This window comes from Triturus cristatus, chromosome 7, assembly GCF_964204655.1.
Source record: "Triturus cristatus chromosome 7, aTriCri1.1, whole genome shotgun sequence".
NCBI lineage: Eukaryota > Metazoa > Chordata > Amphibia > Caudata > Salamandridae > Triturus > Triturus cristatus.
Window position 1 is genome coordinate 481,772,336 of NC_140590.1, and position 26,123 is coordinate 481,798,458.

At 45.8% G+C, this 26,123-nt stretch overlaps 1 protein-coding gene across 1 annotated transcript in view; it reads right to left on the bottom strand.

Annotated features, from left to right (window-relative positions):
* LOC146809952 (cytochrome P450 2B2-like) overlaps positions 1 to 26,123 on the bottom strand; it is a 267,373-nt gene that overhangs the window by 130,318 nt on the left and 110,932 nt on the right. Inside the window, exon 2 of the mRNA XM_085616810.1 lies at positions 25,697 to 25,859. Coding sequence (XP_085472936.1) covers positions 25,697 to 25,859 — 163 coding nt within the window. The remainder of the gene's footprint in view (positions 1 to 25,696; positions 25,860 to 26,123) is intronic.

The window sequence follows — 26,123 nt, forward strand, 5'->3', positions numbered from 1 at the left end:
ACAATGACAGGCTCCAGTAACTGTGGCTGCGCGTTTCCCTCTCATTACTTTTGCTCCTGGTTTCCTGTTTACTTGCCTTTAGTATACCGGGACTCTTAAGGAAATTCGTTCTATTACATCGCCTGGAATCCTTCTCCGGCTGAATTTGGTCCTCATCTTTTCTACTTTGATGTTTGCGAGTGACGGCGCGCAACACCCATTGGACTCAAAGGGCTTCAGTCCCCGGCCCCCCCTCGTGTGTGGCAGCCCGGGATGAGACAGCTTCCCGAGCCGCACCCGAGCACTTCACAGGTCTTTAAAAGACCATTTGCATGTTAATGAGGCCTCGCTGTTGTTTCACCCCTTCTAAGAGCCCCTGCAGCTCCACTCTGCCTATTGCTTAAAGATTCAGCCACCCACCCCCCCGAAATCAGCTCTGCCTATTGCTTAAAGATTCAGCCCCCCCCGAAAAATTTTCATAGCGCCCCCCCCCCCCCCCGAAATTTGGCTCTAGTTGCGCCTCTGCTGAGCGTCCTTTCCCTCTACTATGGTCTAGATTGGATTTCCCTACCTGCCTGAAGGCTTTTTATGCTACTTGTCTTTTTTTCAATTTTGTGACTCTTCACAGAGACACCAGCTATTCTATCTGCCACAGGAAGGATTCATCTTACTTCTGGCAGCCTTGACGAGTTAAGGTCGAGCACTTGTGTTCAGCAGATGACAGCAACCTTACCCAGTGCTTGTTAAGGACTTTGCAGGCAAAGCTTGTGGGGCACATTTTAAAAAGTTATGTCTCCAGGTTCTGGAGACGAAGGCAGCAGCAGGTCATGGAGGGTGATGGTACAGTTTAGACAGCTGAGAAATTCTCAATAAATTAATGGGATCACACAGGCCCATGCATATAGGAACAGTGCAGTGCATGGCAAAGACCGTGTGGATGGTGTGTTTGCAGCAACTGCTACCAGTCTTCACCGGATAATGATAACAAGCATCTGTCAACCTGCGCAGGCGTCATTGCTCACGGTGCTAGTCATTACCTAGAGACCCAAAGTAGCTCCTGAGAACATACCCTGGTTCAAGCAGGTAGAGCCGGTGAGGGACCTATGAGGGTGTAGGAAGAGGTGGGAGAGGCAGCCAGATCCTGCCTTAAGTACCAGGCCATGCCTTCTCCAGCCAAGCCCTAGATAAGCACCGCTGCTTGAATAAGCCAATTTATGGCACTGAAGCAGATAATGTTGCCTAGCACAGCAGTGCCAGGGTATGAAAGCTCTCTCTACTTCCTTCAGGTCGTACTGTAACTCCTCCAGGTGATGGGGGCAACAACAACTGGATCATGTGTTGGCATAAAAGGGCAGATAGCCGGCACACAGTTTTTCAGAGGACGTGTAGACCACAGCCGTGGTGGGACCAAAAGATTCCCCAAGCATAAGCGCTGGTGGGACGCACGGGAACGGACAGGCACAAATTAGCCACTAGATGCACAAGCCTCTGTTTCCTTGTATAAGAGTAGCTCTCTGCTTTTCTGCCAACAAAGAGTACGAATTAGCATGCCTTTTGATGTAGGATCAGCAGTTTCAAGTGCTCTTTTTCACGTGGTCTTCTACAGATAAGTTCTTGTAAAAAATACAGGGGTTTTACTTTTTGTAAGATGTGATGGTCACATCTACAATCACAATGTTTTATTTGATGCTCAAAGCCTTGTGAGCATGGCCACATATAATAACAGGACTGCTGCAGCTTTTTTGGTATTTAAAGCCAACCAGTCTGTAGCTGTGCAAAACTATCTCAACAAAGTTTCCATTTCTTGAATTGCCCTTGGGATTCTACTAGCTAATTGCGCCTCATCGTCTAACACCGTTCTAGTCGAACATCAGACCATGAACATTTTGCTTCACTGCTAGAAGGTTATCTCCTAATTTAGGAATGCGACTGCACAGTTTGGTAATACAGTATGTGCCCATTCTGCCTCATAGGAGTCAGGAAGTAAGATATCTAGACCAACTATTTTTCAGTGCTAACAGGTTGATAGTTTCTTTGACGTTCACAGCGTTTGTCTAGGGCACTTACGCAGATAAGGTGCTCGGAAGAATTTATAATATTGTATTACATTTAGGTTGCCTTCTCTAGTGAAATAGTCCACGCAGTAATAATGTACGACGTTTTCTGCTTGTATGCACCTTCATCTGTACTGTTTTTATGGCTTTGATGTGTTTTCTGTTTAATGAGGTGCACCAGGATCTTCCAGGTTTATTTTCCAGTTCCTAGAATTTACATTTGGCTTTCTTTTCTGCAAATGCAGAGGTTCCTGTGTTTATAGTGTTCAAGTTGTACTTGGCATATGCTTTGCTAATGAGTTCCTGCTTTGGAATTTTGGAGTATGTTTTTAAAGGTTGTGTTCAGGGGTGGCTCCTCCGTAATGGTGGAGGAGCGTCACCCCACTGGCCAGTCAGTCACAGAAAACTAAAATAATAATAAAACCCTAATATTTTTTTTTTCTGTGACTGGCTCTGGCTGGCATGCCTGTTTAGGGTAGGGCTGGGTCCGGCCTTGAAAGGGGGTAGTGGTGGGCACCTAGATGTGCGCATGTATGTTTGGCCGGACGTCTTAGGCCGGACAAACAAACATGCACATTTCGATTTCTCCAACCCAGCTGTATTCAGTCGGGTTGGAGAAAAGCCTCAGGCTCCCAACCACTGTCTGAGTGGGAGACCATGCCACTCAGACCAATCCTAGTGCTACTCTCATAGCACAAGAGCAGCATCTGGATTGGGATGGGGAGCCTGTGCTTTCTAGTGACTGTGGGAGAGAAGCACTGAGGCGGCCGTTGGCATTGGTGGCAGGAACAAGTACGTTTCTTTGGGTTTTTAATGGATTTATTTCCCTCATTCTCCATCCCCCTTTTCACTCCCATACTTGCATTTTGCGGTGGTCACCACTGGATTTTTTCGCCCTGATGGTGGTATGGTGGTTTTTCAGAGTGGCGTAGGTCATTATGTCCACCACCCGAATGGTCAGAAGACCACCATATTTAGATATCACCAGCCGTGATCTGTGTACCTTCAAACGTCAGTCCCCCAAACTGTTTGTTTTCCAAATACAAACTCATGACCCCTATAAAGTTTATTACTCGATTGTGGGGGTCATTGTTCATATTTTTCTGTTCATCGCCAACAGCTTTTCTATGGCAGTGACAGAAATAAAAGGACATTTGACCATCATCATTAGCCAGGACAGGCAGTCTGAGTACCTTAGTCAGACGGCCAGCTCTCCGTCAGTCCCTCAGAGTAAGCTTTGTATTGAAGAACCAATGAAAACACTGCTGATGGAAAGCTGAAGTGCGGGTGCACCAAGGACATGGCAGAGAGAGTACTCCGTCACGTTTGCAACAAAGTACCCTGACATCTAAACTCTAGATCAGGCCCTTTGTTACTCGATCTTATGGAAGCATTATTCATCCCGGCCTCCGACGTAAGAAGGGTAGGTGTATCCACCCATTCACAGGCGAGCAAACTTCCTGGGTCTACTACTTATACGCTGCCGATGTAGCCCTTCCTCAAGAATCCTGGGGTTGGGTATAGTCCCCTACAATTAGAGTGCCTTACAGCTCTTGGACGCATTTCCTTTAATCAAGGTACTACAGGTTCACAGACTTCCCTGGAACCTGTCCTTTGCTTCTTTTGACATCACTACACTCTCACTTCCTTAACCGGTCCTGACGAAGCGCTATAGGATCCCTTATGGACCACCACTGAGCGCGAAACATGTTGACCCTATTCTAGATGTACCTTGCTGACACCACAGCACACATCCTGAGAGCAGCGGTGAGTTAAACATCCGCCCTCTACATTCTTTCCAAAGAGAAGCTCCAGGATCCACTACGTTTTTAACCGTTTATCTGGACCCGTGAATAAAAACCCAGGTTCAGGGTTCCATTTAGTCATTTTAACATTCATTCACCTCACTTGTCTAGGCCCACACACCCCCATGCACAACTGCGGCGACTCCTCAAAAGATCTCCGCTAAAGAACCCTCTTGCGGGGCCCGTGAGTTACTGCAGCGCCAACCCCACAAGCAGCTACGCCCCATGATGAAGCATGACACCTGCAAGGGTGTGTGAGGGCACTAAATACTCAAGGAGTAATTCCCCTTCTCTCCTATACCGACTTCCAATTGGGTGGTCTCAGTTACCCTCTACTGGTTTCTCTCTCCCCCCCCATCCCATCTTTTTAGGAACAGCTGCCCCCCCAGTATGTACATTTAACTCTAGAGGAGCACGGGTACTGGAACTCTAGCTTTCCAACTTAGCTCCTAGTCCCCCTTCTTTTTGTGTTATCAGCATTTTTTAAGTGCCAGGCTCCATGACTACTGCAATGTCAATAAGGGTCTCTGGCAATGTATTTCATTTAAATATACTCAGCTATTTCAACTCTAACTTGTTCGGGCTCTCTTCTCATGAGAAGGGCTCATGTTTTTGAAGAAACACTGCTTTCACCATTCAGAGGGACTAAAGAGTCGGATGCAATAACTAAACATTTTTTAATTAGCATCTCCAAGAAGGTCTCCATACCTTGTCACTTTCGTAAGACGTGCATGCAAACGTATCTACCAGAGGTTTAAGGACCTCATTCTAAGGTGTGATTCAGATAGTTAATTCCTGCTTTATGTGCGAACGCTCACAATCCCCTGCAGTACTGAGTATTTTTTTGAAACTTCAAATTGTTCATTCCTAAACCTTAAAAACATTTTCCTAAGAATGATAATATTCCTTATGGGTGGTTATGTGAAAGTAGCATGGGTAAATTACCAAAATACCACATTAAAAAATGGTTAAAAATTGCTGTGCTTGCAAGTATTTTTTGTTTGTTTTACAATTGCTCCAATGAAAGGTTTACTGTGGTGACATCGCACTTTTGGAGTTTCAAATAAATGTTTGAATTTCCCATTCCCCATTCTCCCTCTTGAATGCCCATATCTCCTATCCTTCAGGATGTCTTTTGGATAAACTAGATTACCGAATAGGATTCTTTACCTTCAGCTGGGGTATTGATGTTTTAATCCTAACTGTGGTTTGTTGTTAAAGAACAAATTCGAAAAGGCATGGTACCGTCGTGCTGTATAAAACTGTTAGAAAAAAATATTTTATTCAATTTTCCCTATTTTTGTGGTTTGTACATATGTGGAAATAGTGGGGAAAGTAGGTCAGAAAATCATCTGTCAATCCAGAAAGTTACACATTTCTAAAATCTACAGGAATCCTTCTTATGTAGAATGTCGATCTATGAAAGTAACGTTTTGCTACATTACCCAGACTGCTTCAGGGACCAATGTATCTAACTTTTATAATTTGTCTGAAAACAAACGCATTACTCAGGGGAAATAACTGTGACGTGGCCTAAAATTACATTTAATTGTGCAAAATGATACCATTTGCTGCTGAGGGTAAATGTTCCATCATCTTTCACTCCCATACTTCTCCTGCTGAATAAAATACCCCACACGTAGCATATCATATGTGACATCAATGGGCTGAAACTCGGTTTTCTGAAAAATCTGGCATCCACACCTGTAGGATAGCATACTTTAAGCGAAGGAAGTGTGGAGGCACAGGATAATGTATAAGTGTGTGCTGCAACAAATTTTAATATGAGGAAGTTAATGTTTATTAGAACATTGGAATGTTGGTAGCTCCATTGAAAACAATGGAGTGCTCCGGGCTTATAATGGCTGGTATAAGCCCGGAGCTCCAACATTCCAATGTGTCTTTGTTCACAGCTCTGGCTGTGAACAAAGGCTTCAGGGAGCCGGAGGGGATTTGAATCCCCTCGCGCTCCCTGAAGGCTTCGTTTTGTTAGAACATTCTGCCCTCTAGTGGCAGAATGTTCTAATAGCCTTATAGCCCTTCGTAGCAGGGCTATACCGGCTTTTAAAGTCCCGCTGCTGTTGTTAAAGTCCCTCGCCTTCGGCTCGGGCCTTTAACGCTGCAGCGGGCCTTTAACAGCCGGTATAGCCCGCTACGGCGGGCTATAAGGCTATATTAGCCATAGCCTGATGTCTGCAGACATTATGAGTAGAGGCGGCAGTGTGACTCATGCTAAGCACAACGTTTTGCATTCTCTTGTGCAACTAGTTAAAAATAAATAACGGCTGGTAAATTTCCTTTGGAGAAGCACCACAAGAGTCAACAAAAATTGAAGCTGTCCCGCTACCTAATGTATTCTAGGTGTGTAGTCAGATATTTCTAAGAGACTAGCCTGTGAAAGAAAGTTGCTAGACTGAGAAAGGTGAAGGCAATGTTTAAAAGATAAGAAGGCAAAATGGGGTAGGTTTACCCTAAAAATGTTATTGGGAAATTAGTGGAAATATGGTACTTTAAGACACACTTGACCAGCAGCATTCATAAATACAATTTCACAATGGGAAAGAATGTTCTGCGGAAGAAATTCTTTGAAATATTTCTTACAAATTCTGCTGTTCACACATTGGGCCTATAAGAATATTAAATCCGCAGCAGATTTAGGACTACTTTTATATAGTTGTTTGGGGCTTTCCCCATAAACAATCTGAACCAGCAACTTTTGTCAGCATTGGATACAATTTAGAAAGAGGTGTGCAGAAGGGTTGGGAATCCCTTCTCCATAGACTCTGATCATTAGTGGCAATTAGTTAATTTTAAAACAATAGTTATTTTACAGGAGGGATGGGGGCTCACCTCAAATTAATTTCAAGGAAACATTGTGGAAAATAGCACATTTTAAAAACTCAAATTGTGCCAGTGACACTGAAAAAAACTGTGCAAAATATAAAAGCAACTTTTCAAAAGAGCTACGGAGAATTTTCCCACAATGTCCCGAGGAACAACCTGCAGCAAATGGTGCATTTCAAACTGACTGGACAAATTTCATTAGTCAGAACTGGATAGAATTTAAACTCAATGTGACACCAAGTAGAACTGCCTCTGAGAAGGAATATTTTTTAAAGAAATGTTTTAGAAAATTTTGCACATGAAAGCATATTATGGCAGCTACATTGGCTCGAAACTGGATAGAGTTTAATGGTAACTTTAAAGGAGTGCAGCGTGTGAATTCCCTGAAGGATTTTTTTGCTGTACGGTATATAAACACAATTGAGATTTAAGCCCCAGACATCAACTTGCAATTTTCTTAACATTTACTAGTTTTGGTCCCCTAATGATTCAAAGCGATATATATAGGCTTATCTGTATCAGATGACTTTGCCTACGTAAAGAAGACTGATGAGAGATTGGACTGATCTTTTGAAGGGTAGCATGCTTATTTACAGGAAAATTCGAGCAATTGGGAGCAACGAATGAGGATAAACTACTACTGGAAGGATAAGAGTTGAAATGAATCACTGCCACAGGTAAATATTGTATACGGAATGTAACATGTCCAAACACGTGGTGCAGAAAAGTGCAGTTAAAGCTTTTACAAATGTGCTGTTCGAATTCATGACAGCACGAGGCATTTGACTGTATGAAGATTTAGCTAAAATATTTTTCTGTGTGGTTTGCTATAATTTGATTTACTAAAGGCAATTAAACCATGTAATTCATCAATTTGAACAAGATTAGTTTAGATTAAAAGATCTCCATGTATATTATTTTAGTGATTTGTGGGTGGAATTTGAATCCATAAAAACAACCACCTGAATTCGAAGAAAGAACCTAGACCAGGACAAAGTGTGCGTCTCAAGCATATCTGCAAGTATTCCAATAAGGGGGCACTCTCTATCCTCAGCCCCTCCATTCCACAAATGGCTCAGAAAATGCTGCCAAACTGTGCTTTCTCCACTAACGCTGTGCATAATGCCTACCTCAAAAACAGGTAGATAGGGTGCCCAGGATGGCACCCTTGGTTAAGCGTTCACTACGGACATAGCTATAAATAATTTAAATAACCTCTACAACCGTAAATCTCAATAAATAATGGACTACATTTGCATTAGGTATAAATAACACTTGTTACATAAAGCATGGGGGCTCAGAAAAGCAGCAGCAGTGAACACTATCTAAAGACACATTAGTGTGAAGATTGAGTTCTGGCCTATTTAGCCTTCTAGATTTTTTTGCTTTTTAGAACACCCTGCTTTTAGATCTCTGTTGTGAATCTCACGGAGTCTCACTTCCTGTAAATCCTTATAAACTGCCTGGGCCCACAATTTAAAATAAGGACCAGTGATGAGCAGCTTAGGTAAGAGACTCAGGATTGGTTGCACAGGATTACAGGTATACACATGTGGGCGATAAGTTCATGGGCTGCTAACTCAGCATGGTATCTGAGAATAGGTAGCCTATAAGAGATTGCTATTACAAACCAAGAAAAATTGGGATGACAACATATGGATTGAATTGATTAGTGCAGCCAAAGCCAAGGACAATTCTGTTTTTTGGCGACTGATCTCAAAGGGTAACAAGGCGGGAAGATGTAACAAGGACCTCTTCCTGGATGCTAAAACTTGGGTCAGCCACTTTTCCTGCCTTTACTTAATATCTACGAGTTTTAGTTTGGAAGATACTTTAGTAGCAATGGATGCAGTAAAGCCGGGAAAAGCACCAGGCCCAGATAAGATACCAGGAGATATATTGAGGTAGGATAAAGAGGTTTGGGGCCCTAATATTAATTTTTTATGTAATTCAGTCGCTGCTGGTGCACCAATACCAGGATTATGGAAAGGGGCTGAAATTACAACAATTTTTAAAGAAAAGAAATCGCCAAGACCCTTCGCATTATCGACCGATTAGTTTAATAGATGTTTTACAAAAAATATATGCCAGACAAGTTTTTAATGAAATTAAATGATTGGATTGAGGAGAATAGTATTTTATCAAAATATCAGACTGGCTTTAGAGCCAAAACAAGCAGAATGGACCAGGTCTTTAGATTCCTCTGCATGAGTTGGAAATATACAGTCTTTAAGCAGGGACATCTGTAGATCTCCTTTGTTGACTTGAAGGCCACCTTCGACCTCATCCCTCGAAATCTTCGCTGGAAATCCCTACAAAATCAAGTGGTACCGGGGGAAATACTCATGCAGATTATAAAATTGCATGAGGAAAATTTTGCAAAAGTCAGCTGGGGTCCGAGGGGTGAGCTTACGGAGCCAATTCAAGTAAACAGCGGCGTAAGGCAGGGATGTGTGCTGGCGCCCACCCTATTTTCATTGTATGTGAATGATATACCGGAATATCTATTGGGCTGCGAATATGATTCTCCCAAATTAGGGGGGTACCAGTACCTGCACTTGTATTTACAGATGATACTATCTTAATATCCCAAACCCCAAAAGGCTCACAATGTTTAATAGACACTTTTGATGCATATTGTGAAACTAAATGCCTGGAAATAAATTCTAGCAAAACAAAATATATGACAGTGAATTCTCATAAGTCTTTAAAAAGAATTTAACAGTAAAAAAAAAAATCAGAGTATGTGTATAATTTTAATTATTTAGGTATAACCTTCGACACTAAAATGACTTCGAAACCGCAATTGGAGAAAAGTAAAATAATTTTACTCCAAAAATCTACCGATAGTAAAAAAACATGAGTAGTATGTCTAAAGCGGTATCCCCTGCCCTTGAGGTATATAGGTATAGGGCACAATCAGCATCCCTTTATGGGGCAGCGCTATGGGGTCTGCAAGCAACAATACTTTTATGGTGGGAGAAAATACGTTTTTTAGGAAATTATTACGCCTTCCAATGCGTACACCACTAATACCTATTGTGATGGACCTAAATGTGTTCCGGATGGATCATCAGGCAATTCTAAGACCACTATTATTTTGGGTGCGACTCTGGTCTACAGCAGAGCTCATGCATTATAAAGAAGGGCTTGAGGAAATGTTAAGGTTTAATCACGGAACGGGTTTGCTGTGGCTAAAGCATGTTAGATGTTGGTTCCATAAATTAGTGTTGAGTCATTTGTGGGAGGAACTTGCTCAATTGTCTTTTGCCTCTAAGAAAATATTAAAATCAGTTTTTTGGGCCTATATCCAAGATAGTGTGTCCCATAGCTCAGCTACTGGCACATTAACAACACGGTTTCTCTTAATGAAGTCAACTTGGAGCTTTGAGACATTCATGGATGAGGTGCAGCCACAGCTAGCAAAATCGTTATATATGAAATTTCGATATGGTGTTCTGCAAATTAATTCAAACACATCGAAATGGGCCCACAAACAAGGGGAAGAAAATATTGAGCGCTGTGTATTATGCCAATCCGGCGCAAAAGAAAATGATTTACATTTATTTATTCTTTTGTCCAGCTTATGCAAAATCTAGGAAAAAATGGATTAAACCCATTTGTCGATTATTGGGTACTAGGTCTTGCCATGAAGCAGAAAGAATACTAAGAACCGATACTTCACAAAAGGTCGTTTTTAGTGTTCGTAGGTATTTATTTGACGTAGGCTTAGTAAGAGCAAAGGAAGGCTTGGAATTTCAGTGTACCATGCTCGAAATGTTAGTATTATACTAGTTTTGCATTTGCACTTTATGCATTACATTTGGAGCATTGTTATCATATTTGGTTTGCATTTGTACTTTACTAATTAATAAGAAAATGTGGAATGTGGAAGGCCATACCAAGCATACACGTTGCACTTAAAAACACTTGCATTTTTCAACAAGTGATTCCTAATTAGGATGTTTTAATTAAATTATGTTAGATAGATTTTTATGTCCTTGGTTAATGCAATGTATTTTGCTATAATCCCTCAATATGTTTTAATTATTTATACCATTTAAATTTTAACTGTCCTTACTTTTTAATAGGCGAGAAAGGTCAGTACTCTAAATATGAATTTCAATACTTGTGCAACGGTCTAGCGATACCTTTGGAATTATTGTTATGCTGTACAAATTGTATTGTATATCTTTTATGTTTTTTTATACCGAAATAAAGATTAAATTGAAATTGAGAATAGGTAGCCTGTCATAGATGGGGTTTTAAAAGAATTGTTTTTGTACTGGGCAAGCCTTATAATTTAATTGGGCATTCAAAATAAATATTCCCTTTTCTTTTTGACTACAGTGTAAATCTGTAGTGTTTCAGTGAAGGTCTGTAGTGCTTAACTGTATTTACATTATGGGCGAATGCCTGACCCTATTATAGCTTCGTACTGGCTCGACCTCAAGATGAATTTAAATGTCTCTTTCTGTAAGTAAAGGTCCAAACTATAAAAATAAAACAGTTTAGGTCATATTTCCATTCTTTCATGTGCTTTGAATTTGGTCATACTTTGCCGACTCTGACCTTAATTAAATTCTGGCCAGCATTAAGATCAAAGCCTTTCCCACACAATAGGCACATCTGGTAGGGATTAAGTCCGTTCCTGTGAGAGGAAGATGGCGGGGACAGGATCTGCATATGGTAATTACACCCACATTCCCTGCCAAGCCTGGGTAGTCCCTACTGGGAAACAACAGGGAAGAAGTCATACCCACTAGCGTAACGAAAATTGAGGGGGCCTCCCTGCAAAGTACTTGGAGGGGCCCCCTTCGGGCTCAATCAAGAGCTCTCCGGCCAGAGTGCTGTGCTGAGGGGCTCCCCTGGAGCTTGGGGGCCCCCCCGCACCACGGGGGCTGCGGGGGCCTGTGTTACGCCCCTGGTCATACCTCTCTCTCGAATGTCTCCATGAGACACATTTGAAGTCAGGTTGTTGGTGGCAATTCGGGGAAGGGCTTAGAGCTTTCAGAAACCTGTGCCCGGTGACTACTTGAAGTCACCATTTTTTTTAAAGTCCCAAAATGCTGTGCAAGAGGAATGAAACAAGAGTGGAGTGATGTGTCACTACCATTTAAACAGCCCTGCACGCGAGAGAGGCTTTGAGAAGTGCTGGATTCTGCAGAGTCAAAAGGATGCATGGACCCCTGTGTGAAGTAGTTGCACACTCTGAACGTGAGGTGACTTGGACTCTGCTGAGGTCTCTCTCTAGGCCATTGGCACTGGCATCCCCATTCCATCTGGGGTCAATCTATGGGTGAACCTGCTGGGCGACTGTCAAAGAAAAGGTTCCCCTGAAATTTCTGTGAATGGTCCTCTTGGTGGGAAACCCACAAAGGAGGGCACCATGACTTACAAACTGCAAGTGGCCAGAGAGCAGCGCGAACTGTGGCATACAGGCAGAGCTGACCGTGAGGTGCTGCTGAGGGAGATGCTGGACAACGGAGAACCAGGTGCCCAGAGGACAGGTCCTGCATGTGAGCACCTAAAGGGCAGGAGGACAGGCAAGGAGCTTTCCTTCACTGGAGGGAGAGCAGAGAAGAATAATCTGTAATGAAGATCTAAACATTTTAGAGGCCAGAATTCGGAAAATAAGCAAAGCACAGCAAACCCGAAGGGTACCACAGGGTTATTTGAAGCACTCCCAGATCAGGGACTTTCTCACAAATTTGAGGTGTATGGACCTTTGTTTCTAGGCCCAATAGATGCTTTACAGGAGGTATAAAATTGAAGAAATACATTACACACTTTTAAACACTGAAATTTGTGTTGACAAAAATAGAAAATCACTGCGCATTGTATTGATTGTTATTGAAAGGTAATACCATCCTCAAATGTTTTAATATTGCCTGCATTGTGTTTTGAGCTAATCATTCTTGTTTTGGTGACAACCTGAAAAAGTCAGTACACCTGTCTTTTATTGACTGCACCTATTTTATTGTGTTAAGCACATGACTGGGGTTATTGTGTCTTTAGTCTTTAAGACTTACTGTTATTCAGACTGTTCATGCTGCCTCCAGCACAAGGGTACAAGGTACATTTAAGGGTTTACTTGATCTCTGGGGTCTGTCATTAGAGTGCACCAGCTGTTGGTTGTGAGGCCCTTCAGAGGGAGTCAATACCACCTATGTTACCCACCATTCTGTATATATTTGCAAATGTGGGTAGCATTTAGCAGTAAGTGTAATTTCCTTTTTATAACAAAAACTAGACACCTATTTATGAATTCATGTTTTTTGCATTTATAATTAAGAAGTTTCTGGCCAAAGCACCTCCCTTGAATAAGACTTGGATGGCTTTCCCTTGCTATCTTGAGGGGCAAGTACTAAAAAGGTACTTGGTTCCAAATGAAGAGTTCCTCAGCATGTGAGCACCAGGACACTAGTGGTGAAAGACTCCAGTTGTTACAATTGCCAAGTACTCGCTGTCTGCCCTGAGACCCTCCAATCCAGATCCCAATAGTTATTATTATACCTGCTGTCTTTAGAGGAGAACTAAAAATACCAAATGAAAAGATGCAAAGATGGGTCATATGGCCTGAATAACAAATAACAATGTTTTGGGAGCATTTTCATGTTCATTTTTAAAACCACAGAAAGTGGAGAAATTCATTAAATGAAGGAATGAAATCTGAGAGCATTCCAAAATTACTCAGAATCCATATGATAAACTAGTATCAGATCACAGTCATTTCAGACTTGATTTAAATTTGGCGGTTCTATGTGTTGCTGTATAAGGGCATGTTATGATGGAGCTTCTGAGCAGTGTGAGATTTTTATCTGTTCACTCCTACATAGTGAGTTGTGAAGGCAGGGACCCTGCACATGGACCTTGCTAGCTTCTCCTACATTGTGTGTGAAACTACACTGCCAACTCAGCATTGTCTTTGCTATCAACATATGGGCCTACCTTCCCCTAAGCTTTAACTCCTCAGCTTCTGATCATTTCAAAATATTCTGTGGAACTCTCGAAGGCTCCATTCTATTCTCAAAATCTACATGGGACATTCCCGAGTGCGCCTAACAGACAAGAATATCAAGATCCACAAATAAATGAACCATACTCAGTTATACCAGATGTTTTCAACTGTAGAACTACTTTATGCTTACATTTCAAAAGGTCAATTTAAGGCTCAGCCAAATGAGGTTGTGTTCATTCCTGGCAGCAACAAGCGAGAACAAATGCAAACACCACAACTGCCTTACTCCTCAAATGTCTAAGAGTAGCACATATCTAGGATTTCACCTTGACATCAGCCTGAGTGTCTAAACTCACATTGCAATGGAGATACAGGCTACTGGTACAGCTTTGCCTGTTCAACAGGATCAAGGCATTCTACTAGAACCTGACTTTGGAAGAGCCATCCTAGAACTGGTCTTCATACAGCTCGATGTAGACAAAACTTAGGGTCCCACCTGACCCAACTGAAGAGCATCCTCCATGCAGCGATATGGTCGATGGTGTAAGAGTCTGACTGGATTACCCATATGCAGAGAGCTTTACTAGATCCCTCATACAATCCACTGAATGCAAAGACTTTCCTCTACCTGCAAGCAAGATCAATCTCTCCCCTGCTCTACACTCTGAACTTCACTGGGTTTTGAGGGGGTTGAAGATGGTGGACTGACTTCTCCGGGCTCCTGGAAGGCAGCCTGCTTGATCGTTGCCACAGACATCCGCTTCCTCCGACCAGTGCTGTGAACAGGGGGAGAAAGAACCCCGTCGGCTCAGCCACGTTTGGAGGCTTTGGGTGTGCAGAAAACAATTTCTTGCCACAAGCACTGGGCTGCAGGACGATGGAAAGGCCTTGAGCGGCCAACCACGCATGCAGCCTACATCTCCCTGTTGCTGGGCCGGCAACGGGAGACAGGGTGTCTGATGGGCCAGCAGGCAGCCTACCTGCGAGGTGAGCAGAGCGAGGGGCTGACATGGAAACTGTGTGGGGGGCTGTGGCCCCCTCGGAACGAAGCGCTGGGCCACAGCCCTAAGGAAAGGCCTTGAGCGGCGGCTTGCATGACTGGCATAGGCATCTCTGTTGCGGAGACGGCAGCAGGAGGTGCCTGGACAGGCCAGCAGAAACCCTGTCCATAAGGTGAGTGGAGAGGGGGCCGGCGCGAGAACTGCGGGGGCTGTTGTACGCACTGAGCGATGCACAGTAGTGGAGACATTCAACCCATCCCCTCCTTTCCTTCCCCCTGATGGGACATATGAACTTTTCCCACGATCCCTACTCCAAGGGCTCGTGCGGGGACAAAGCCGGAGAGAAGCGTACCGAGAGGGTGGAGACCGGCATTGGAGCCACTTCCTGGGACACAATAACAGTAAACAGGGAGGCCTGATCCACGGGACAACCCCTTGGCAGGCTCGCAAGTCAGGAGGTGCCACACGATGAAGGGTTACTGGACATACCAGCCTCTGCTACTCCATCCCTTCCCGCTTCATGCAGGACAGCCCGTAACCTCCCCTCCCAGCCTAGTGCCCGTTGCGGGTGCGAAAATAGACAAAAGAGGGTGTGCCGTGCCTGCACATATTGATGCTAGGGCTGTGCCTTCAAGCCCACTACCACAACATTATAGAAAAGAGGGGCCTGTGTCAGCCTAAGAACTCCCTGGCGACGACCACGACTAGGTGAGCTGCAGGAGCGTACAGACCCTCCCAACCATGATAAATGAACTGGACACTGCCTCCTGACCGGCACACTTCCCCTTCCTTCTCTTCTCTCCTCATTCCTCTATACATTTAACCTTGTTACTCAGATGGGGCCTGGTGAAGCAAAGGTGCACAGACCTGCACCTTCCCTGGGGTGTGCCTGCCAGGATCAGAACGTTGGCAACTAGGGGAGCTACGGCACTCTTCGAGTGCTCCTCCCTGCATTCTTAACAATTCAGCTCTGAGGACACTGGACTCTGACCCCTATACACAAGTCCCATGCATTGAGACCATCTGCAATCTATGGGGTTGCCTCCTGCAGTTTCTCATGACACTGCTGGTACTGCTTGCTTATAGCCTGCCTTAATCAGTGTTATCCTACAAGCAGTGACGATGGTGGGTTTCATCACCCAGAGCCTAGGAATCTTGATGACCCCCTTCGGAGCTCCTTAGTCATCCTCACCAACCTGCGAGCTGCCAAACCAACTGCATAGGGTGCCTCTGATCTGCCACGCCACCTCAACCCCCCCCGCCCTAGAGACAGTGCAAACACAGTGTCAGGCACTACTCCTCTTAGTGAGGAACAGCCGAAGCACCAGCCTACAAGAGACTAATTGGACATAGTGCTAGAGTCAACTGAAAGCTTGCATGCAGCTATGAAGAACAAGATCAGATCCCCTGTGGTGGACTTTCACATCCTTCTCGACGACCACAAAATACTGGCAGACAAAGTGGCTGGCACTGAGCGCAAACTAGCCGACCTCCAACATGCCACAGAGACCACCCACTAGACTTTAAAAATGCTGCAGGAGTGAGTTAAGCACCTGGAAGCCCGGGTGGATGATGTGGAGCAGTGGTTCCCAAACTTTTTCAACCCGCGGCTCCCATGACCCATTGGCCATTGCCCGTGCATTTTTCTCCCTGAAAATAATTGGACTGAAGCTGATGAAGGTACAATAATCATACACGCAGGGTGTTTTGTATTACTAAGGTGGCGCCACTAATAAAATATTCCTAGTTACACTTCTTTGCCAATGCCTTTTTTGAGTACCCTTTCAAACCTTTTTATCCCACTCACATTGCTGGATAGCACCTGTTAGACCTGTCAGCCCTTTGGCAGTTCCCTCCTCATTTTATTATTTTTATCCCTTGTCCCCTTCTCATTTTTTTCTGTCTACCAAACTTTTTGGGGTGCTGATGTAGAGGTTCTGGGCGCCTTTTCCTCCTCACATGAGGAAAAGGCGCAAGGTGCTCCACTGAGGTAGATAGAGGAGGAAGGTAGGATTCACAAAATGGTGGCTCCAACTGTCACCTCAGCACCCGGGCCATGACTGCCATGGGAGGTTCCAGAACCTTCTGGACCCCTCTGGCAAGTCCAGCCCAAGGTGATAAATAGAGGTGGCAGGGGGGCGGCCATTTTAGAATCAAGCTGGGCAGTGGAGTAGTCAGGAATGAGGCACCTGAGTGGTGAGGTGGTTGCGCGGGATTGGGAGAGGACAGACCCTAGGGTCTGCGCGAACCCCCTACTCAACTGACATCACCCTCTATCATTTGACCAATCCCTGAACTCAGCCATCGACCCTGGGAGGCATTGTGTTCTGGTTAAGGATCCCTAGCGTAACCTTAAGGCCTGAAGAGGGATTCCGGGCGGGAATTGCCGTTGGGACTGCCTAGACCTCCCTGGATGTCATTTGGGAATCCAAAACTTACCCCCAGTGGCGTCAGCGACAGCGCTCCATCGTGAACTTTAGGGCAGGGAGTTGTGCTAAATACTCCCCGGGTTAGTGGTTCTGCCCATCTGATCTGCTGTGAGCCAAGCCCCTTAATCTCTGCCTGCCCGCACTGGCCGATCTAAGTTCCTCACCTTTGTGGATTCGAGGCGTGGGCCTATCTGCGAGACCCCGGTGGAGTCCTGAGGGATCAGTGAAGGCTGGTGGGGTGCTGGGACTCTCTGGTGGGGCTTGCGTCCATCGCGCGCGTCAGCTGTGTGGAGAGCTGTCTTCACGCCGATCAATTGCCTGGAGAAGCGGCGGCCAGGAAGCTGAATCGTAACTGGCTTTGAAGCTGTCACCCGGGTCACGTGAGCCGGGCCAACAGAGAAGTGCCGCCCCTCCCAGCAGCCGTGAGATGAGGCCGCACCCCCCACGAGTTGCGCAGCGGTGAAAGAGCCTGACGGAGTCAGGGCCGCGCCCCCGCAAGTCGCGCTGCAGTCGGCAGTGGCGGGAGCGCTTGTCGAGTGTGAGAAGCCAGGAAGCGTCGAGGGAAGGCCCGTGGCAACAGAGGACATCCGCTCTATGAGTGAGCGCCGGGTGAGGCATTTCAGCGGGGAGGGGCCTAGTGAGACGCCCTCTAACCGTATGACAGGATTTCCCCATCGGAGGTTGTAAGGACGGCCACCCGGGAACTGGTTCCTCCTGTGCAGGATTGTGCCCTACTACGCGCAGGTCGGACAGCGCGATTACAGTAAGCAGGGTATCCCGGGGGGGGGTTCAGTTCCTGGGGAACACCAGCACTCGGCGACTAGCACGGAGAAAGTGACTGGATCTGACTATTGGGGGATACAGTCCTGTTGCTCAGTGTGGGGAGGGAAAATCTCTCAGCCAGTGATAATTGGGGATTGTATCCCATGCTCATGAAACTGTTGTGGGTTGATTGATAAGAAAGAAGGCGGGGATTGGATAGGTTTGGCAGAATAAGAGCCCCGGGGTACAGCTGTGAGGGAAACCCTCGGATCGAATATTTTGAGGGGACTAAATTCTCTTTTGAAAGGCAATTTGAAGTACGCCATGGAGAAATGTGACTAGGTCTCCCTATCCGGGGTGGGAGAAGCTCAAAGGGCGATTCCAAGACTACTGTATGAAATGTATTGTTTGGAGTGAATTGTCATTTCCTCTGCAAGTATAAGGTACATTGTTGTCATGTGGAATTGAGGATTCTTGTAGAGTAAGACAAGTTTATCTAGTACAGTAACGTACAGGTTTGACCTTAGACAATAGAGAGAAGTTCCAATGCAAATGAAATGAACTGGTTCCAATTGTAATGTCAAATTGAAAACTGAATCTTGATCAGAAAAGAAATGTTATAAAGTTTACAGTAACTCTTTTACAAAAATCGGTGTAGTGTTCTTTTTGAGTGATGTGGCGCAGGATTGCGAGCTGAGCGGGATGCAGGCCTGAAAAGCCAAATGGAGTGATGAGCCAAGTGACCTGAGCCAAGCTACCCCCCTTAGACGTAGGTCTAACGGCACCCCTATGCATGTAGGCCCCACTGTCAAAGTGTTTCTGCGCTTGAAGAATAATGCACTTCCATTTCTAACCATGTCATAGGTGGCAACACATCTGTCTCAGCAGGGTGACTCGCGATTTTTTAAACCACATACAGCTTTATTTTTGCTGTCTCCTCCCTAAAATTGCCTCCAAATCCATGCAAGTAAAATAAATTCCTCTGATTTTTTTTGTTTTAAATGTCCCTCTTTCGTGCTTCAAAATGTTAGCGCTATAATGGCAGGTTAGGGGGCACCTATGGTGGCCCCCGTATATCCCTGCACGCGGTGGCAGGCACCTCTCAGGGTGCAGGGATGAACTGCACCTTAGCATTTTGGTATGAGAGCATGCATTTCATTCGGAATGCATGCTCCCATAGCAAAGTATAGGATTGCGACCAAACGGGGTTCGGTCGCATCCTAAATCCTGGATTGGAACAGACGACTGGAGGTCGTTCTGTTCCAGTTCCAAAACGATGCCGGATGGACTGGGGTCCATCCAGCATTGTAATCAGCTCCCTAGTGTGTTTAATAGACAGGACAACTGTACTTGCCCGATAACTTGCATTGGTGTAAAATGCATTAGAAAAAAACCTAAACTATTCAGGAGTCTAAAGAAAATAAATCAGGCATCTTCCACTTACTTTGGGAGTGTTGGAACGTGGGGATCCAGTGATATATAAAGGTCATCTTCCTCGACATGCCATCAATTAAGCACTACGTTTACAGCTTTTGGCATGTCACTTACAAATTATTAACATCATGCGTTTAAGTCTAATTAATTTAACTGAAGCCAACAGACCCTTCAACATTAAATGCATTAAAGTGCTTGGTGCATGGCTCCCCTGGTTAGGTTTGACGGCTCCCCAGGGAGCCACGGTGCACAGTTTGGTAAACACAGATGTGGATGGTCATTCACGGAATAGCAACCTGCTCATTGATGGCCTCCCCAAGGACGGGTACAGGAAAGATTCAGTGTCATATATGGAAGACAGGATACAATCCTTCACACCTCTGAACACTCTGTAGCCTTTCTGCTCATTAAAAGGGCACATAGAGTACTGCCATAGAGTACTGCCCCTCTCCCCCACACCAGAATCTCTCCAGCATCCTGTGGTCCTGAAACTCCTGCACGTCAGAGACAGGCGCCATTCTCAGAGCAACCAGGGCAGAGGGACCACGGATGGTAGATAACCACCGCACAAAGATATTTCCAGACTACACATTGAAAGTGCAGCATCAAACAGCCACATTCCAACATGTTAAGCGCAGACTGCAAGAGCTCTATATCCAGTGCTCTCTGCTTTTCCCTGCCCACTTGTGGGTGAGTCTGGACCGGAAATCCTTTTGCTTCACTTAGCCGGAGGAGCATGGGACAGGGTGAAGACACATGCAGGTGATGGCGTAACTTCCCCACAGCCAACTTCGGACTGACCAGCTATGCCTCGCAACCACCAATGGATGTGACCTCGTAGCAGAGCTCATTGTTAGCTGCAGTCTATGCAACTGCCTGATCTGCAGCAGATCATAGGGGACAGGAGGCAAGCGTTAGAGTCCGCGACTTCTATCCAAGCAGCCGATGGTGATATGGACACGGACTCTGATGTCATCCTCCATCGCTCCTCCAGAAGAGACTCTGTGATCCTGTTCTTCCCTCGGGGCTAGCGCACGTCACCAGAAGTTACACCCCTAAACTGGGATGAGACCCAATCGCCCTCGGCTCCAACAGACACCTGGCAAAGTTAAATGTGGATGCTAAAATCCTTGGCAACATTTTGTAAGATCTTCTTGCTTAGGTGACTCTGAAGCTGTTTCACAACGATCAGAACGGCTTTGTCCTGGGGCGCAGCAAGTCCCAGAATCTCTGCCGCCTCTTCAGGGTTCAACAGAGGACGTGGGGCTGTTGGCCCTGGGCTGGCTGCCTGATGCTGGATTTGGAGAAGGTCTTTGACTCCTTTGAGTGGAGCTACCTGTTTGACGTCCTATCTAGATTTGGTCTGGGACCCCGAAGGCTTGTTCAGGACAGGCCGATCTATATCTGATCGCATACAGAAAGGCCGTGGCCCACTTTCCCCCTTCTCTCTTTGCTGGATATGGAACCGCTGGCACATAAATTTAGAGCACAAGACAGGACTGGGGGATCCCACTAGGAGATGGGATGCACACCTTGTTGTATGTGGATGACCTGCTGTTCTATCTTCAAGATATTTCTGTCCCCCTGCCGAAAAACAAGCACCAGCTTGCAGCCTTTGTTACTGACACAGGCCTGCAGGTCAACTGGGGCAAGTGTGGTCTCTTCCCTCTTTTGGATGGGGCAGGGCCCCTGCTCTTCAGCTGGTGAGGAGTTAATACAATGGCAACCAGACATGATTTGCTACATTGGTATCCAGATCTACCGAGATGCAGAGATGCTGGCAAATGGCAATGTGTGCTGGATGGTGTCCTCCCTGCATGGGCAAATCTCCTTCTGGACATCACTCCAGCTGTCAGTGGTGGGACGCATCATATTATCTAAGATGGTGATGATCCTGTGCTTACTGTATTCGTTTGTTAATATCCCGATAAAGCTGTGCAAGTCCTTCTTCGTCATGCTTGAGCGTCTGCTCAGCAACCTCATCAGGCACGGCAAACGCCACGGTTGCCATGTCAAAATTGTGCTTACCAATGGACAGGGGTAGGCTTGGGGCACCCAACTTTGAGCACTATTACCTTGCTGCCCAGCTGCAGAGCGTGGCACACTGGCTCACTGAGCGGAACTTAAACGACACAGTGACTTTATCATTGCCGCCGTGGACATTGAAACATCTACTACACCTCTTATGTTATGTTATCTTATCTTGTAGAGCGCAACAGCTGCCCCAGCAAGGGGGCGTCCCGGCGCTAATGCAGGAAAGACAGACACAGCAAGAAGCCTGCCGGAAACCTAGGAGGTGGGGAAAGATAGGTTTTGATGGCCTTTCTAAATGCCACATAGTTGTCAAGGCCACGGATCTGCACAGGGAATGCGTTCCAGAGGGTGGCGGCTTTATACCGAAAGAGCGGCCACCCGACCGAACTCTATGGGGTCGGGGAACCACCACCAAATGCTGGCCCTGTGAGCGGAGGCATTGCGAGGGGGCATAAGGTAACAGGAGGTCAGCCAAAATGGGAGGGGAGGCCAGTTTCAAAACCTTAAGGGCGGTAGAATTGTCGACAGTACCTTCTTAAACCGGTCAGGTTTAAGTGGGCCGGCAGGAGAACCTGACTTGATCTTATAGCAAAGAGCGGAGAGTTGATCAGCCATAACAAGCGGAAAAGTGTGGAGAATGTTAGCCTGTTGGCAGCCACGTGGCTCCTGCGGGATGCTGTAGGTAGTCGGAAAGCACAGATAGATGGATTCCACCTTTTCCACAAAGAAAAGGGCAAGATCCTCACACTGTTTATTGGACTTAATAATTGACCCAGCTGTGGTTTGTTTAGATTGCAGACTGGCAAGGATAGAGAAAGTACTCTTGGAAGAATTGGTGCTCTCGTGTATTTGATTGGAAATAAAAACAGCACGAGCCCGATAAATGGCCTTATGGTAGCTCTTAATTGCTGCCCGATAGAAGACTTTGGCCGTAGAGCAGAAGTCTCTTCTCCATATCCATACCAGTCTCTTGCAACCCTTACGCATATCTGCCAATTCAGTCTTAAACCAAGGTCGTGATTTGGTTTTGCGGTTGGCTGAGCGCTTTGTAGGGATTAAACTATCTAATGGGTGCTCTATCCACTGCGAGAATGCTCTGTAGGCTTCATTAGGATCCTCAGCCAAATTCGGGCAAGTAGCCGAGAGGAAGGTATCCAGATAGTCCCAATTGAGTTTGTGCCACGGCCGTTTCCAAATGGAAGACTGACCCTCAATCTGAGTAGGAGTGACATCGTGAAGGGACATAGAAACCAGAAAGTGGTCTGTTCAACCTAGCCTAAACAGTGTATGCATTCTAATGTGAGATATGTTGGTGAAAACTGGATCTAGTTGATGCCCCGCAATATGACTAGGGCCCACTACTAGCTGTAACAGTTGGCAGGCTGCTAGGTCGGCTGCAAAATTCGCCATATCAGTGTCCTCCACTTTATCCAAGTGAAGGTTCAGGTCTCCCAAAATGGTAAAGTTGGCGGTGTAAACTGCTAGAGTGCTGGCCATGTCCACCAAGGCTTCCCTAAAACCAAGGGATCGTCCTGGAGGCCGATATATCAAGAGCCCAGACAAGGTGTAAGTGGGGCTCAAGGTGGCCTTAAAAAGGGAACTCTCACAGCCAGTGATCCTCTACTTACACATGAACCTATTCCGTCCGTGCATATTCTATCCATGGCAATAAACTGCTTCCACCGCTGTTTGCACCTCACCAACCCCTTCACACCTTATGCTCCCTTTCTCCCACTGCTGGATGCACATAGGGGTAGGGTGCATCTCACGGAATCAGCGGTTGCGCCTTGACATGAGGAAGGTTTCCACCTCTTGGACGACCTATAGTCAGATGCTGTGCTCATCCCATTTGCAGATCTGAGCGAGCAAACTGGCCTCTCCCCAGACAATTCCTTACAAAGAACTCCATCATACTAACATTCCTTACACAATGGGGGCCACTACAATCTGAACCGGGCCCGCACCAAGTGCTCCAAAACTTGCATCTTCTTTACACCGGTGCCATTTGACAGCGTAGTTCACCAAGATGCTATCCAAGTACACTTGACCCTCTCTCCCATCACTACAAGACCGGTGGAGCGAGGACCTAGACTGGATGCTTAGCAACAGAATGGGCCACAGTTCTGACCTACCCTGCGCCTCTGTTTCCCTGAACGTGTGGTTTAAATTGATAAAATTCTATATTCAACACAAATCTAGACTATAGGGCGTACCTCACCATCCGTTTGTTTCTTCTATTGTACGGTTGCATACTGTCCCCGATGCTTACATGAGGATGCAAACTTCCTGCACATGCTGTGGTCCAGTCCTATGATAACTACCTGCTCGTTGTTTGCCACTAATCATCTCTCGCTTCACTGGTGTTCCCACACTACACACTTGGGTTGTGTGCGTTCTAGGCCTGTTCCCATGTCCTAAAAACAAGCATTTGCAATGCAATAGGTCTCGCATTACTGACAGTTTGAGGTATTGGCGTTGCAAATTATAATGCAACGCCAATAGCTCATACTTCCAGTAATGCCAGACCTAGTGCATTGCAAATGCTTGCATAGTGAGCCAGGAACCAGCATTGTATTTCTCGGTGCAGTACCGCAAGCTGCTCCTAGAGGTCCCTAGTGAGCAGTGCACCAGCACTGCTTGTCTAGGTGCAGTACAGCAAGCTGCTTCTAGATGTTCCTAGCGAGAAGTTTTGAGAAGCTGCTGCTACATTAAAAAGTAGCATTAGTGGAATTATGTAATTCGTAATTTCACTTCAAGGCTTTGATAAGTGGGCCAGGAGTTTCAGGTTGTGGCTAGACCGGTTTTGTTTAAATCATTTCACCACACTCAGAGCAACACATGCCCATCTTTATCTAAGGAAAGACTGAAATGGAGATGTCGATAATGCGTCGGTAAAGCCTCTAATATATTTAACGAGACCTATTTAATTGAAAAGCGGCCGTGATTTTTGCGGGCTGCTTTAAAGGTCAAAGCATGCATGGCGTAAAGGAAAGCACGTCGTGCCTGCAGCAGGAGAAAGGCATTAAATAAAATAGTGCTTCCAGACTAAAGAAGACGTACCATATAACAACAGAAGTAAAAGGGCCAGTCCTCATGGGAGGTTACAAATTAAGACAAGGAAGTACCAAGGAGGGACTAACAATCCTATTTATTATTTCGAAGCCAGCATTTACGAAAGACAATGACGTAAGCCAATAACAAATATGGGCAGAGAGTGGACGAGGCTTCCAGTGCAAACTCCAATACAGCATGCCTCACAGAGCCTGCGCGCTGCTGCTAGGCTCGACCTAATAACAGGACGGTCACCAAGTTCAAGGACCTGGCGCTTCGACTTGCTTGAAGGAAAATTATGTGGGCCTGGAAGTTGTGGACCCTGCCCCAGCCGATTGACTCGGTGTGGGTGACAGCAGAGGGCACCGCCCTCTAGGGCAAAAAATTGCGTGGCCTTCAGAAGTTCCCTATATCGCATCAGTGGGACGCCTTGTTAGAGAGCTTCTGAGGCTCTCTCATGCCAGCCCAGCTGTTAGCCCTCCCGGATACAGAACCTGGGCTCCCCCAAGAGACCCCGATCTGTCCCATCACGGATATCTCGCTGGACTCTCTCCTTGATCACCTGAAACTGCAAGACAGACTCACCAACACCCTTTCCCATATCACCCCACTGGTTTCCCCATTCTCCTGACTCCACTTTGCGCCTGCACCATAGTTGTCCCAACCTGCTACCTGGCCATGGTGCCAGTCACATGCATGCGTTTGATTAAGGGTGGGGCGCTCTCCTGTCTCCACAAGTGTGCAGCAGCATACCCTTAGTTTGTTTCCTTACCCTTTCTACCTATGCGACAATGTGCCTGCACCGGACTGCTTCACGGGAGTGGAACTGCTAAATCCTGCGCACCAATGACTCGCACCTGTTATTAACTCATATGTATTTGTGCATTTCTACTTTAATGACTATTTTTAAAATATCACAATATATATATATATTTTTTTTAAATAACTGAGTTTTGAGACACTGCAACAATGAGAAGAGCAGAGGACAGGCTTTTTTCTGCTGTGCACACAGGATCTGGGACTCCATCCAGATGGAGATCAGGCATTCTTCTTCCTTCATTTCTGGATGAAACTGGAAACACATTGCACCAAGGAACAGCATGTCCACAAGCAGGAAAACAACTGCCGAATCCTGCATTATTATAATCGAATAGAACTATTCACTCTCTATTTCTTATTCACATGTATGCTATACTTGTGTACAGCACTCAACTGCTTTGCAGTTAAGTTTGAGTAACAATACACATAAATACATTTACCAACACCTTAGACCATGTTGTATCACCACTCTGGACTATAGCCTGACCTGGAGAATAAGAGTAGTATTGGGAAGAAAGCGTACCTTGACCCCTGGTAAGCTTCTTGAAGACAGGCAAAATGGCTCTTCCACCAAAGTCATCAGCTTGGCCAATCAGAGCCTCCTTCAAGGTATCGTACCCACACAGCACCACAGCAGGCTGCGCGCCAAGGTAAACAGTGAAGACATCACCATAGATCTCCCGGAGCTGAAAAGCACAAAAAGTGACAAGTCAAAAAGGGAGGAAAGGGGGAAATATCCAAATAGAAAAATAATTTAAGAATTAGAAGTATGAACAGCTAAGCTATACATTACAGAGGCAGTTCCTCCACAGCGGAGGAGCGTCGCCCCACTGCCTGGCTCTGAGACAGCAAATGCCAAATAAAACGATGTTCTTGCATCGTTTTATGTTGCATTGGCAGACTCTTAGCCAGCGGTGTTGGGAGAGGAGGGGACGAGGCATGGGAGGGGG